The sequence below is a fragment of the Austrofundulus limnaeus genome, unplaced genomic scaffold (genome assembly GCF_001266775.1).
Source record: "Austrofundulus limnaeus strain Quisiro unplaced genomic scaffold, Austrofundulus_limnaeus-1.0 Scaffold2, whole genome shotgun sequence".
Taxonomy (NCBI): Eukaryota; Metazoa; Chordata; class Actinopteri; order Cyprinodontiformes; family Rivulidae; genus Austrofundulus; species Austrofundulus limnaeus.
In genome coordinates, this window is record NW_013952404.1 from 8,769,467 (window position 1) to 8,780,663 (window position 11,197).

An 11,197-nucleotide genomic window follows, 5' to 3' on the forward strand; every position below is an offset into this window, starting at 1 on the left:
ATTTTACACAAATTAAAGAGGGAACAAAAATCAATTAAAAACGCAAAATAAAGCATAAAAAGTCAAAATAGCTGAATAACTTAGTTGCACTAACTCCAATTTCCATGTGATTTTTTTTTATTGTTTTTTTACATTTTTTTTTATTTGATTCCTTAAAAGTCAAAGTTATGTGTGATAAAAAGACTAACAACTATGTATTTATTTACACACACACACACATAAAGACACATTTTATACATACACAAAACACATCACAGACATGGACAAAAAAGTCATGGCCTTAACAAAATTATCTTTTGTTTTCCCTTGCAAAACAAATGATCTGATGTGAGAAGAGAGAACAGGTGGAAGAGAACTTGGAGAGGTGGAGTCCATGTATGTGAACGAGTGGCTACAAGGAGCAGAGGGACAAACAGGCAGTGGTTTCTTTTAAACCTCAGTCCCTCTTCACTTGAGAGATTTTGATTTTAAAAAAACTGAAAGAAACGTAGTCTCACAAACAATAAAATGCATTTAAAAATCAAATTAAAAACAAATATAACTTACCCACATARATGAGGTAGTCATACACCCCTTCAACGGTGATCATTTCCATGAAATAGTTCTGATTGTGTCTTTTCTCTGTCGTTTCTGAACGGTTGGCGTTGTTTTTGAAGAGATCATTAAAGAGCTGGAAGAGAGACGTTTTAATGTTAGAGAACTTTACAACTCCCACTGATAGCTCTGAATGTATGTATCTGGATAATTTGTTTAAATCTACATTTGATTTGAGGATAAGACTTGGTAATAAACACTTTTAGAATTTTTTTATCCAACTTTTGTCAGCTTGTTTGGTTAGTTGTAAAAAAAAAAAAAAAAGGTTGGATACATTAAACAGGTTTCCGGTTTAAAGGAAAATAAAAAAATAGAATAACCAKAGTTCCTTTTGCACCAAAGCTGTCTTTATGTTCCGTTTTTAAAACTCGAAATGTCGTAAAAGCTTTTTATTAGTGAATCCCTGAACCATCAACAGTCAGAATCTCTGCAGATTTATAACAAAGTGATAAAAACAGGAACTAACAGCCTTTGGTAGGCAAAGACAAACACAGAAACAAAAGCTGTAAACATCGGACTGCAAACCTTTTTGTCGTTTTCAGACGTGGGGCTCAGGATTGTGAGTTCAGGGCGACTAGGTTTGGGTTTGGGAGACTCACAGGAGTTGAAGAAGGACTGGATGAACGGCTCCAGATGTTGTCCTTTCTAAACACAAACGGGTCAAATTACATACTATCAAAACATTCACCACAGCTGCATTTTTACTGTACGTGTTCAGAACAAAAGAAAAAAAATGTCACAATAAATAAATTCCTTACCTCTTTTATCAGTTTGCTGGGCACTGACTTTATGATTTTGCCTGTAAAAAATAGATATTTAATCTGGGTGATGTATGGTTCTGACATTTTTTTAGCCTCTGTTACACAGATGTGTCTTTCCAGCGCAGCTCAAGGTTAAATCTTTATGTTTACAGAYTGTAAGGCATGTTTTTTACAGAACAACTCATTTGTCTCTGTCACATTCTCTGTATCCAGCTCCTCACCCAGATTCACATCAGGTAACATCTTGTCCAGGAACTGAGACTCCATGCTGTGAGGGGACAGGAAGTCAGCCAGGAGCTGGCTGTTGCTCAGCTCGGGGTGCTGCAGAAGTCTCTGCAAGAGAAAAATAATAATATAATGAAGAAAATAATGAAGCTCAGTCGATCTTGATTTGATTTTTGATTTGCTGTTTGTGATTTTGGCTGGAAAGTTCTTTACAAAACAAATCGAARCCTTCAAATATTCATAAGTAAAACTGTAGAGTTGAGGGGTGGTTTTGTCATCAATAAAAAAATAATTAAACCTCTCCAGTCAGTACGTGCATAAACACCTTATATAAGCACGGCATGCTTTGATGAATAATTTATGGGATCAAGATGATTTATCAAAAGTTTAAGCCACCTTTTGATCAGTTCAAAAGGTTTCTGGTTTACAAAATGATTGTGAGTGCTCAGAAACTCTGATTCAAAATTCAAACCCTCACGTCAGTGAGTGTTGTTTTGCCATTTACTGCAGAAATTCAGAATTTTGCTCAAGTCACTTAAACATATTAAAAAATAAATGAATCTGACAAAAAAAAAAACCTGGGTCATTTGAACACCTGGATATTGGTTTAAGGATTTATGTAAACTCATGATCAACCATTTGCCTCATCAGATTATCTACCTGGAGATACTCCTGGAACTCCTCCCGCTTCGATGTTAGAAACTCGTAATTCTTGGGGCCAATTATTCTCTTGGAAGGCAGCTGAGCATCTGGGAAAGATCCTYTAGAGTGTGTTCAAGAAACAGAGGAATAAATGCTGCTTTTATATTTCTACAGCAACTGTCTTAAAGTGGGGGTATTTTGTATTTTCCAGGCACATAGTTAATAATAATAATGCATTCGTCTTATATAGCACTTTTTGAGACCCTCAAAGATGCTTTACAATTTTCATGCATCATTCATTCACACTCACATACTGATGATAGTAAGCTACTGTACATTGTGCCCTGGGGCAGACTGACAGAGGCGGGGGCTGCCATACTGCACCACTGGCCCCTCTGACCACCATCAGTAGGCAAGGTGGCTGAAGTGTCTTGCGCAAGGACACAACGACTGAAACAGCTTGACTGGGGATTGAACCGGCAGCCTTCCGGTTCCAGGGCGACTCCCCTAACCACTCTGCCACGGCCGCCCCCAAACCACTTTAGTATAGTTCTAAACCACTAWACCAAAAATAAATGTGACTTTGCATCACYGCCTGTCTAAACGCCTTGAAGTTGACCTCTGTCTCTTTAAGAACTTCCTGCCGTTTCTGACACTTCCACTTCAGCAAGTCTTCACAACAACGCTTCGGGGGTGGGGTGCTCWGTAGGGRGGGAACTCGGCTGCAAACTGAGCTCCAGCGAGGAGCTATGTACAAATAGGCGGAGCTTTGTACCAMCAAGTGTTTGGGCAGCTCCACGTGGCTACCAGATGAGATTCAAGAATTTCTCTATCATCCATGAATGAGTCAACGCAACACTCTGMGTGTGTTTTTCATGAGGGAATGACAAAAAATTTTTTTGATTTGCATAACACCTCCCCTTTAACATTAAACTGCTATGATTTCAGTTCACTTGCAAGTTTGAGATTTTTCTGGAATCGACTAAACCCGAAAATCTCTTAATAGCACTAAATGATAGAAGCCGTAAAAGAAAACCTACCATGAAACTCAGTGAGCTTTGATTCAAGWACATAGAACTCCAGGTATCGTCTGTACACAGACCAGTGCTCCGTCTCATGCCCCACTGCAGGAAAAAAAACATTAATTCAACAAACAAGAGCAGATATTTAAAAAAAATTATTTCAACGTGTAACATGACATCTACTCTGATGGCTCTAAATGAGACTAAAAGAAAACAAAAGTAATGTAAAAAATGGACCTGCTTTCCGGTCGTTGCGCTCTACGTCAATACAGAAGACAGGGATCCTCTCCCGCTTCACATCGTCATCGTAGAAATCGATGTACGGGATGGTGATGCTCCAGGCTGAGAGGTTCCGAGGAGTGCTGGGGGTGGAGACGGCCTCCATGGGGGAGTCYTCCTCCAGCACCATCATGGCTTCTTCCACCTCAAACAGAAAAGGTGAAGAAAGTTAAAAAGAAGTAGGGTGTTTAGGGGAAAATAAAATCAAGTCGTTTTTAGGATCTTATTACAATTTTAAATAATAGCTATAATAATAAATAATAACCGGAAGCAGTTATTTCTGCAAATAGCAATAAGACCACTGGGAGGAGCCTGAGGAGCTCTGCTAACAGGACATAGTGACAGTATGTAAAAATCTGATCAGAGAACCTAAACCCAAGTGTCTTTTGATAATTTCTTTAGTGGATTTTTTTCCCCCTTATTTAAGCAATAGCTTTTATTTTTGGTCCCCTTCATTGTCATGTGGAAATTATTTAATTACTCTGCGCTACCTAAAATAACAGAAAACTCTACAATTAGGTTATTTTTGTTAAGCTAAGCACTAAACCAGAGCTTATCTAACTTGTCAATAACCCCACTAAAACTGAACCTTCACCAGTTTAACCTGATGTAGGTCTTGAATCCAAAACAACAGAGCTCCAAAACTAAAACCTGTGACAACAAAGCAGAAATGAGTCGAAACAGATTTTGTGTGAATCTCTCTTTACTCACAAATGCCCCCATGTGGCAGTGACCTGAGTGACATAAAAAAATGCCTGAGCTTGATTCATGTCTTCTAATGAACTTTATGAAAATAAACTGAACACACACAAGATCTTTTTGTTTTTTAAAACACAGGCAGACATCCCTGTTTGCATTATAATGATGAATGTTTTTTAGACACTAGTCTCACCATATCATCCTCTCCTTCCACCAGCCCAGAGGACGGCAGCATGGCGCCCTCCATGGTTGTGCTTTTGAACACTCCTTTGATCTTACTGCCGATGCGGCTGATCCCAAAGGACTCGCCCCGCTTTGACGTGTTCCTGCATAGCGAACAGGGAGGAGGCTGAACAAAAGGCTGCTGGAGGAGATGCACGTGGCTAAAGCGAACTTCATGCAGCTTCAGAAAGACCGATGGAGAAAAGGAGGCACAGAGGATAAGAAGCGGCAKGTCGTGTTGGTATCGCACGACTGAAGACATCATTTTGCTACAAAGATAATGAAGAGGCGCTGCTGGACCAACGGTACAAAGAAAACAGCACAAAGCAGTGAACGTTGATTTCATGACGTCTAATCTGAAAGGGACTGCAGCTTTATTAATGGCAAAAAACATTGTGTGATCAGTAACTGTGTAAGAAGAGAAGGGACACATCTGCTCTGTTTGAGTCAGATACAGAAGAGTGCAGTGACTGTTTAAGTCACTGCATTGTAAAAAAAAATATATAAAGCAGGGCTATTCAACTGGTGGCCCGCAGGCCACATCCAGCCCACTGGTGACCATAGCCTGGCACACAGATGGGTTCATTAATATCTTAATCCTAAACCCCTGGTTTTCTAATTCAATTACTATAAGTTCTTTTAGTTAGACATAAGCTGCGTTTCCACTGACCATGAAAACGCTCAAATTACAATTTCGAAAATAAATTTGCTCAACAGAAACACGCCAATTTCGAAAAACAAAATTAACGTTTTTCGACAAAATGGTTTTGCGCTAGGATGAGGTGGTTTTTTCGGCCGTATCGAAATTGATGTATTTCGCAAAACTGCACTGGAAACACTTTTTTTTTGCATCACGGGAGTCACGTGATCAAGAACTGGCTGTTTCTACTTGCGAAAAAGGCGACGAAGAAGATAACACGAAGTAAATGTAGTAGTAAAATCACTGAAGTAGTAAAAAAAAAGGATTAAACTCAACAACTACATTTTCCTAAAAACACAGCATACGTAGCCAGTCCCAAGTATAAGGGGCTTGTCGCTCGAAAGCCTCGATAAGACGCCGACATCTCCTCTGATGGCTGATGATGATCGCTAGCATCGTGGTAGCAATATGCTATGTGTTTACATCCATTGCCGCCATGTTTGTAATGACTTATCGTGAGAACAAATGTATTCACGCATGACTTTAATGGCATTTCTTACTTAACGGAAACACCGCAATTGCGAAACTGTGTTTTTCGACATTAACAGAATATTGACAAAGTTTTGCGCACAACTGCAATGGAAACACAGCTTTAGATGTGTGGTATCTAAAGAAACATCAGAATCTTGGCTATAAGCTWGTGAAAACCATTTCTATGAACAKTCAAGATGGTTAAAACTATAAGCAGTCAAAGATAAATCTAAGATAAGTAAAAGCAAAATTTATTTAAAAAGTTGGCAAGTCAGASATGTCWAWRTGTGTTAAATAGGAGGCAATCATTTGTTTTATGATGCTGGGTTCTGTGTGTTGTATTCATAAATAAATGCAGCAAAATAAACWAATTCAAAGGTAAGTGATCTTTGTKATTCTTGGCTTATTTACATAATGACTTTAACTGCTGGATGTTCAGCCCCTGAGCTGTTAGCCWGCAGTAACTCTAGCCCCCCGGAGTGATTTAGTTGAATAGCCCTGATGTAAAGTCTTTGACAGCAGCCAAGGTGAAAACAGAACACGTGACAAATTAAAAAAAATAAAATAACACTTCCATGCATTTGGCCAACCATGCAGGGGTCTGACTGGGACTGGGGGTCAAACGGGGGGTGAGAACAGTCGGCATGACATCACACTGCACTGAGACACACAGATGGACCCTGACTTACTTGGGCGACGGGTGGCGGTGGGAGAGCGAGCCGTATGGGAAGTTTGTAAACGTGGACTGGGCATGAAGGGAGTTAAAAGATGCAGGTGAAGAGCTGCCAGAGGCAGTGAAGAGTGAGGACGGGGACTCGGGGCTCCAGTCCCAGGAACTATGAGCAGGGGGACAGGGTTGGCGTCCCCAACAGTGCGGCGAGCGGCGGGATTGTGGGGGGGCCGTGGGCCGTATCAGGGCGGGTGGTATGGTAGTCACGGAGTCAGAGTGGACATACAATCACAGACACAGCATGGTGGTGGGCGAACATGGATGGAGAAAGAGGCGGACAAACAGGCTGAGCGGAGAGGGTTTCTGTCAGTCGCACAGATGGAGGAGTTTTTACTCACAGATGGACAATGTGAATCAGTAAAAGCACTAACAAAAATTTATTTATGTGTAAAATTACTGATGCAGCCTTCATAACAAGCTGCCTTTGTAACTATACGGAAAAAAAACTAAGCATTAAACCATAATTTGGCAGTTAATTATTGATGAGTCATGCTTTAATCAACCAAATTTCTTAAATAAAGTCACATTTCATCATCTTTCACCCAATCACCAAATCAAAAACATTTCTTAAAACCCCAACCTAAATATGTTTTAAAGTTAGTATTCGTGCTCATTTAACCAAAAACCTTGAAGTACATCAAATCCAGGCCACAGCGATTTTTTTTAAATTAATGAATGTTGCACGTTGCTGTCTTAAAGCATAAATGAAGAGCAGATTGCATCTTGCATGCAGCGCTGCTGAGCCAGTTACTGATTTAATCAGCACACCGATGCCTCATACTCACCGAATGTCATCCAAACTCAGGCTAGTTCTGGAACAATATGCACAAGGAGTTAGTGGAAGGGCAGCGTGGCCCCCTACACACCTCACCTCGTGATTAAAAAAAAAACAACTAAAATATGTATCCCAGATGTTACTAAATAAACCTTTAGGTTTATTTATTCAGGTCTTTGTTATTCACTAAGGTGCAGATTATCAAGAGGCAGAGATTATATTCTGCCGTGAAACTGCACAGCCTATAGTGACAAAGGGAGTTGGGATTTTAAATACAATTTTGCAGAAGTAAACAGAAAGGTACATTACATTAAACAAACATCAGATTTTTTTCTCTAAATATGAAAACAGTTAATTTGTGTGAACCGTTTTTCTGTTTTTATTCAGTTCAACAAATATCAAAATAACAGTACACCAAGCTTTGGTTTTGTTACCATAAAAAGAAATATAAAAACTACCTGCTCATCCTGGAGTTRCTTGTTGGGGACTCGGCTCCTCTCAGAAGCTGACGGAAATACTGCAGGAAGACATGCAAAAAGGACACGAGGTAGCTGCACCGTGCAAACGAAATGTTTTAAATGTAGCTCATATGATGTCTGAACCCCTTGACAAAGTCTAGTTATTAATAAAAATGTCCTATTTCACAGCAGAAATAGTAAATTACTTTCCAGACTGTTTTCAAGCAGTAGCTGGCTGCTGTGGACAATAGCTGAGCTCTGGTCCACCCAGCTTTATTCAATAAAACTTCCTCTGAGGGGTGAAATTCAGTTTGGCAGCTCGGCATTAGGCCAGCAGGAGCTTATTGGATGGTTTGGCGTTTAGCAGTGATGACAGGGRTAATGGCGGAGAGGTCAAAAGACGATAGCTGAGTCACTCCACTCCAAATGAGCTGCAACTTTTGCATTTTACAGTCATAGAAATGAAGCTTTATTAAAGCAAAATCAATCAAATAAAACCAAAGAAGATATAAAATGATGCATTTGTGTAAAACTACTGAACTTTGCACAAAAAGTACAGAAATTTGTGTTTGGTAGATTATTTGTTGTAACAATGGGCCTCATACAAGAACATGTTCGTATTCTTATCCTAAATTTCTCTCACTTTTGTTCGTACAAAGAGTTCGTACGAACATGTCACGTCAGCAAACTCTTCTATCTTCAGGAAAAGTGCGTAAATGAGCTGCATAAATTCCACCTGTTCGTATCCAGCTGCTCGTGCACGCGAGAGGACATTAGCATAATTACCACCCCAAAAACACCATATAAGGCTATGTTTCCTGCCTCAGATAAAAGGAAGTGTCCATTCATGAAAATGACAGCGAAAACTAAAAAGAAAAACTTTACGAGTTCAGAGATTGAAGTCCATCTGTCAGGGATCCAGAAAAGAAAATCTCTCATTTTTAGCAGGTCAGCTGTGGAATCAAAAAGAGCTGCTAAAAGTATAAACAACTGTGTTAAATCATTTTCATTTATTCAGAAGACACAGCACTGCGCACTGCCCGCCAAAAGATTTATTGCCAAGAAGCATTGTTYCAACAAAACAATTATCTACCAAACATTAATTTTCTTACTTTTTGTGGTAAGTTTATAGTTTTTTGATGATTTATAAAGTAACACAAGGCATACAGATAGAATTAACAACGGGAGGTGTATAATAAATTGCTTCCAGTCATGTGTTGTCTTCGTTTGTTATAATTAGCTCAGGGACGGACCGGCCGGGACGTTTCCCGGTGGGCCGGTGCATCACTGGGCCGGCACAGGCAGCGAGGGAAAAAAAAAGTCATGTAGTTGCGCTCAACACCAGTAGATGGCAATAATGCATCAACTCAGTGTTTACCAACCACCAACAAAGACCGGGGAAGAAGAAAAGTTTGCTGAAGAAAAAGAGGAAGAAGAGGAAGGAGAAGAAGACAACAAATAAAAAAATAAGAAGAGCAAAAATGAAGAAGGAGGAGAACAAAAATCGAGAGAAAAGAAAAAGTATCTACAAGCAAATTCAGCCAAGTGTCAGAAACTGACATTTATTTTCTGCTGGTGCATCCTCCTCATCCTCACTGGGACCTACGTCTGGAGAACAACCTGACTGAGAGGAGGAGGATGGTAGTCATGTAGGTGGCTGTGTTTTTTTCTAGTTTGCTAACTTTTAAAACAATGCATTTAGCTGTTAAATAAATAAAGCTATTTTCATGTGTGGACTAGGTCTAAACTGTGCTCAGTAGCTGATAATTTTATAAAACTGTGTTGCTTAAAATCTTTTAACATCAGTTAATGACCTTATGGAACTCTGAGGGTCAAGGCCTGTGAGCTAACTGCTGCTCTGCTATCTTATTAACTTTACTAATTCCTCTACATTACATCCATAGATTTTGTACAGTGCCTGAGATGATGTTTGTTGTTTCCGCCTCCATCATCTGCCTCCAACATTTGCAGACATCATCTGCCTGCCCGGACCTTGAATGGGCCAGTCAGGTATTAAATTCCTGGGTCACTTTTTTGCCCCAGTCRGCCCCTGAATTAGCTTATAACACTTGCCACTGTAGACACTTACCTCATCGCTGTGACAGAACATGGGGGTGAAAACAGTTTCCAGGAGAGAGAGCACGTGTTCATAGGCTTCAAACAGGCACCTCATGGTCTGCAATTTCACAACATCTGCATATGGACCCTCGGCAACTGGAAAAAAAAGTACACTTAAAAAAAATAATAATAACAATAAAAAACATCTGCACCACAAAATTCTGCACCAGAAATAAACAAATGATTCTAGTTCTGCCCTCATCTCACCACCTGCCTTATTAAAGACGGCCCAGTCAGCAGGTTTGTGAGCTTGTTTAAGATTTTGTTTTTTTAACGTACTGTTTCGGATCTCCTCCACTATGAAAGGGTCAAAGCGGATCTTGTCGATGCTCTCGTCCAAGCAGTAAGTCTCGTAGATCTTCTTCACTTCTTCGTGAAGCATCAGCTTCTCAGAGTCCGACAGCTCTGGACACAAAATCCTGTCGTTGAACTCCTCTGAGACGTCAGACAGAACAGATGTTTAGAAACCCCTGGTGTCTTCTTAATGTAGAAATAATAATAGTTCACACGCGGTTAAAATAATCCGTTTGCTTTCATCTAGAAATGCAAAGAACAAAACGTACCAACTGCGAGACAGAACTGGAGCACATGGACAGCTCCCTCTTGTTTGAGGAAGTTCATGAAACGAAAGAGGAGATCTTGTTGTTCTCTGATTTCCTTCAGCTCCAGCTTCAGCACCTGATGGACAAAAAACAGCTTATGAGTACTTATATATTCCCCTACTTTTTCCTAAAATTTGTACTTTTTTAACAATAAGTTTCAAAACATTTTATCAGGAAGGATTTTATTAATGAATGATCTTACTGAGGGCTTTTTGTTGCGAAGATCAGAGTACTTTTGTAGAAACGGAACCATGGCTGAAGAAGGCTCTGTGGCTTCTTCAGGCTAAAGAAAAATATTTCATTATATAAAAGTTTACAACTTTTTTTTTTGATTCAAAAAAATGGATAATCATCTGTTAACAACACATGAACTCCATAAAACTTGCTTAAAAAATAAAAATAAAATGTTCGGAATCTAAACTTACGGGAGATTTGTCGATAAATATTAATATTAAATGATTCACCGTGTCCTGAAATGTAAAACAACAACAACAAAAAAGACATTTTAGCTTTTTGAAATGACACTAAAACTGCTTGTCATGCTTTGGAAAAGAAAGGCTTACATTTGCATGCTCATAGGTAGTCCATGTCAACAAACTACAAATAGAATAGTCTTTACATATTTCTGTCTACACTCACAGGATCAGCCAAGTAGTCCATTGAAGGAAGGAAGACAGAACCAGCCAAGACTTCTCTTATCAGGAGAGAAAGAGATCTGAAAGGTGCAAGAAAATATAAAAGCAGCAGAAAAAGAGAATGAGAGTAAAATAAGTGGTCCTCATCCTTGTCGTCTGGTGTGAGTAAGATAACTTGTGGAAGACTCCAGGTGCACAAATCCTCACATAAAGTTTGGCTGATAAGCAGAAGAAGTATGGGGCGTTAAGTGTAAAATGTAATAT

The 11,197-nt window shown here is 39.4% G+C and overlaps 1 protein-coding gene across 4 annotated transcripts in view; it reads right to left on the reverse strand.

Annotated features, from left to right (window-relative positions):
- Nucleotides 1-11,197, reverse strand: part of LOC106521895 (sorting nexin-14) — a 21,770-nt gene that overhangs the window by 5,089 nt on the left and 5,484 nt on the right. For 2 of the 4 annotated variants that reach the window (XM_014014663.1, XM_014014656.1), the window contains exons 10-26: nucleotides 10,938-11,013; nucleotides 10,724-10,768; nucleotides 10,501-10,581; nucleotides 10,260-10,374; nucleotides 9,976-10,131; nucleotides 9,668-9,792; nucleotides 7,579-7,637; nucleotides 7,131-7,157; nucleotides 6,305-6,451; nucleotides 4,416-4,548; nucleotides 3,482-3,668; nucleotides 3,263-3,346; nucleotides 2,241-2,341; nucleotides 1,577-1,688; nucleotides 1,353-1,393; nucleotides 1,120-1,239; nucleotides 547-670 (exon numbers count right to left, since the gene is read on the reverse strand). In XM_014014663.1, the coding sequence (XP_013870117.1) occupies nucleotides 547-670; nucleotides 1,120-1,239; nucleotides 1,353-1,393; nucleotides 1,577-1,688; nucleotides 2,241-2,341; nucleotides 3,263-3,346; nucleotides 3,482-3,668; nucleotides 4,416-4,548; nucleotides 6,305-6,451; nucleotides 7,131-7,157; nucleotides 7,579-7,637; nucleotides 9,668-9,792; nucleotides 9,976-10,131; nucleotides 10,260-10,374; nucleotides 10,501-10,581; nucleotides 10,724-10,768; nucleotides 10,938-11,013 (1,733 nt within the window). The remainder of the gene's footprint in view (nucleotides 1-546; nucleotides 671-1,119; nucleotides 1,240-1,352; nucleotides 1,394-1,576; nucleotides 1,689-2,240; nucleotides 2,342-3,262; nucleotides 3,347-3,481; nucleotides 3,669-4,415; nucleotides 4,549-6,304; nucleotides 6,452-7,130; nucleotides 7,158-7,578; nucleotides 7,638-9,667; nucleotides 9,793-9,975; nucleotides 10,132-10,259; nucleotides 10,375-10,500; nucleotides 10,582-10,723; nucleotides 10,769-10,937; nucleotides 11,014-11,197) is intronic. The other 2 variants (XM_014014671.1, XM_014014680.1) reach the window with 2 other exon arrangements.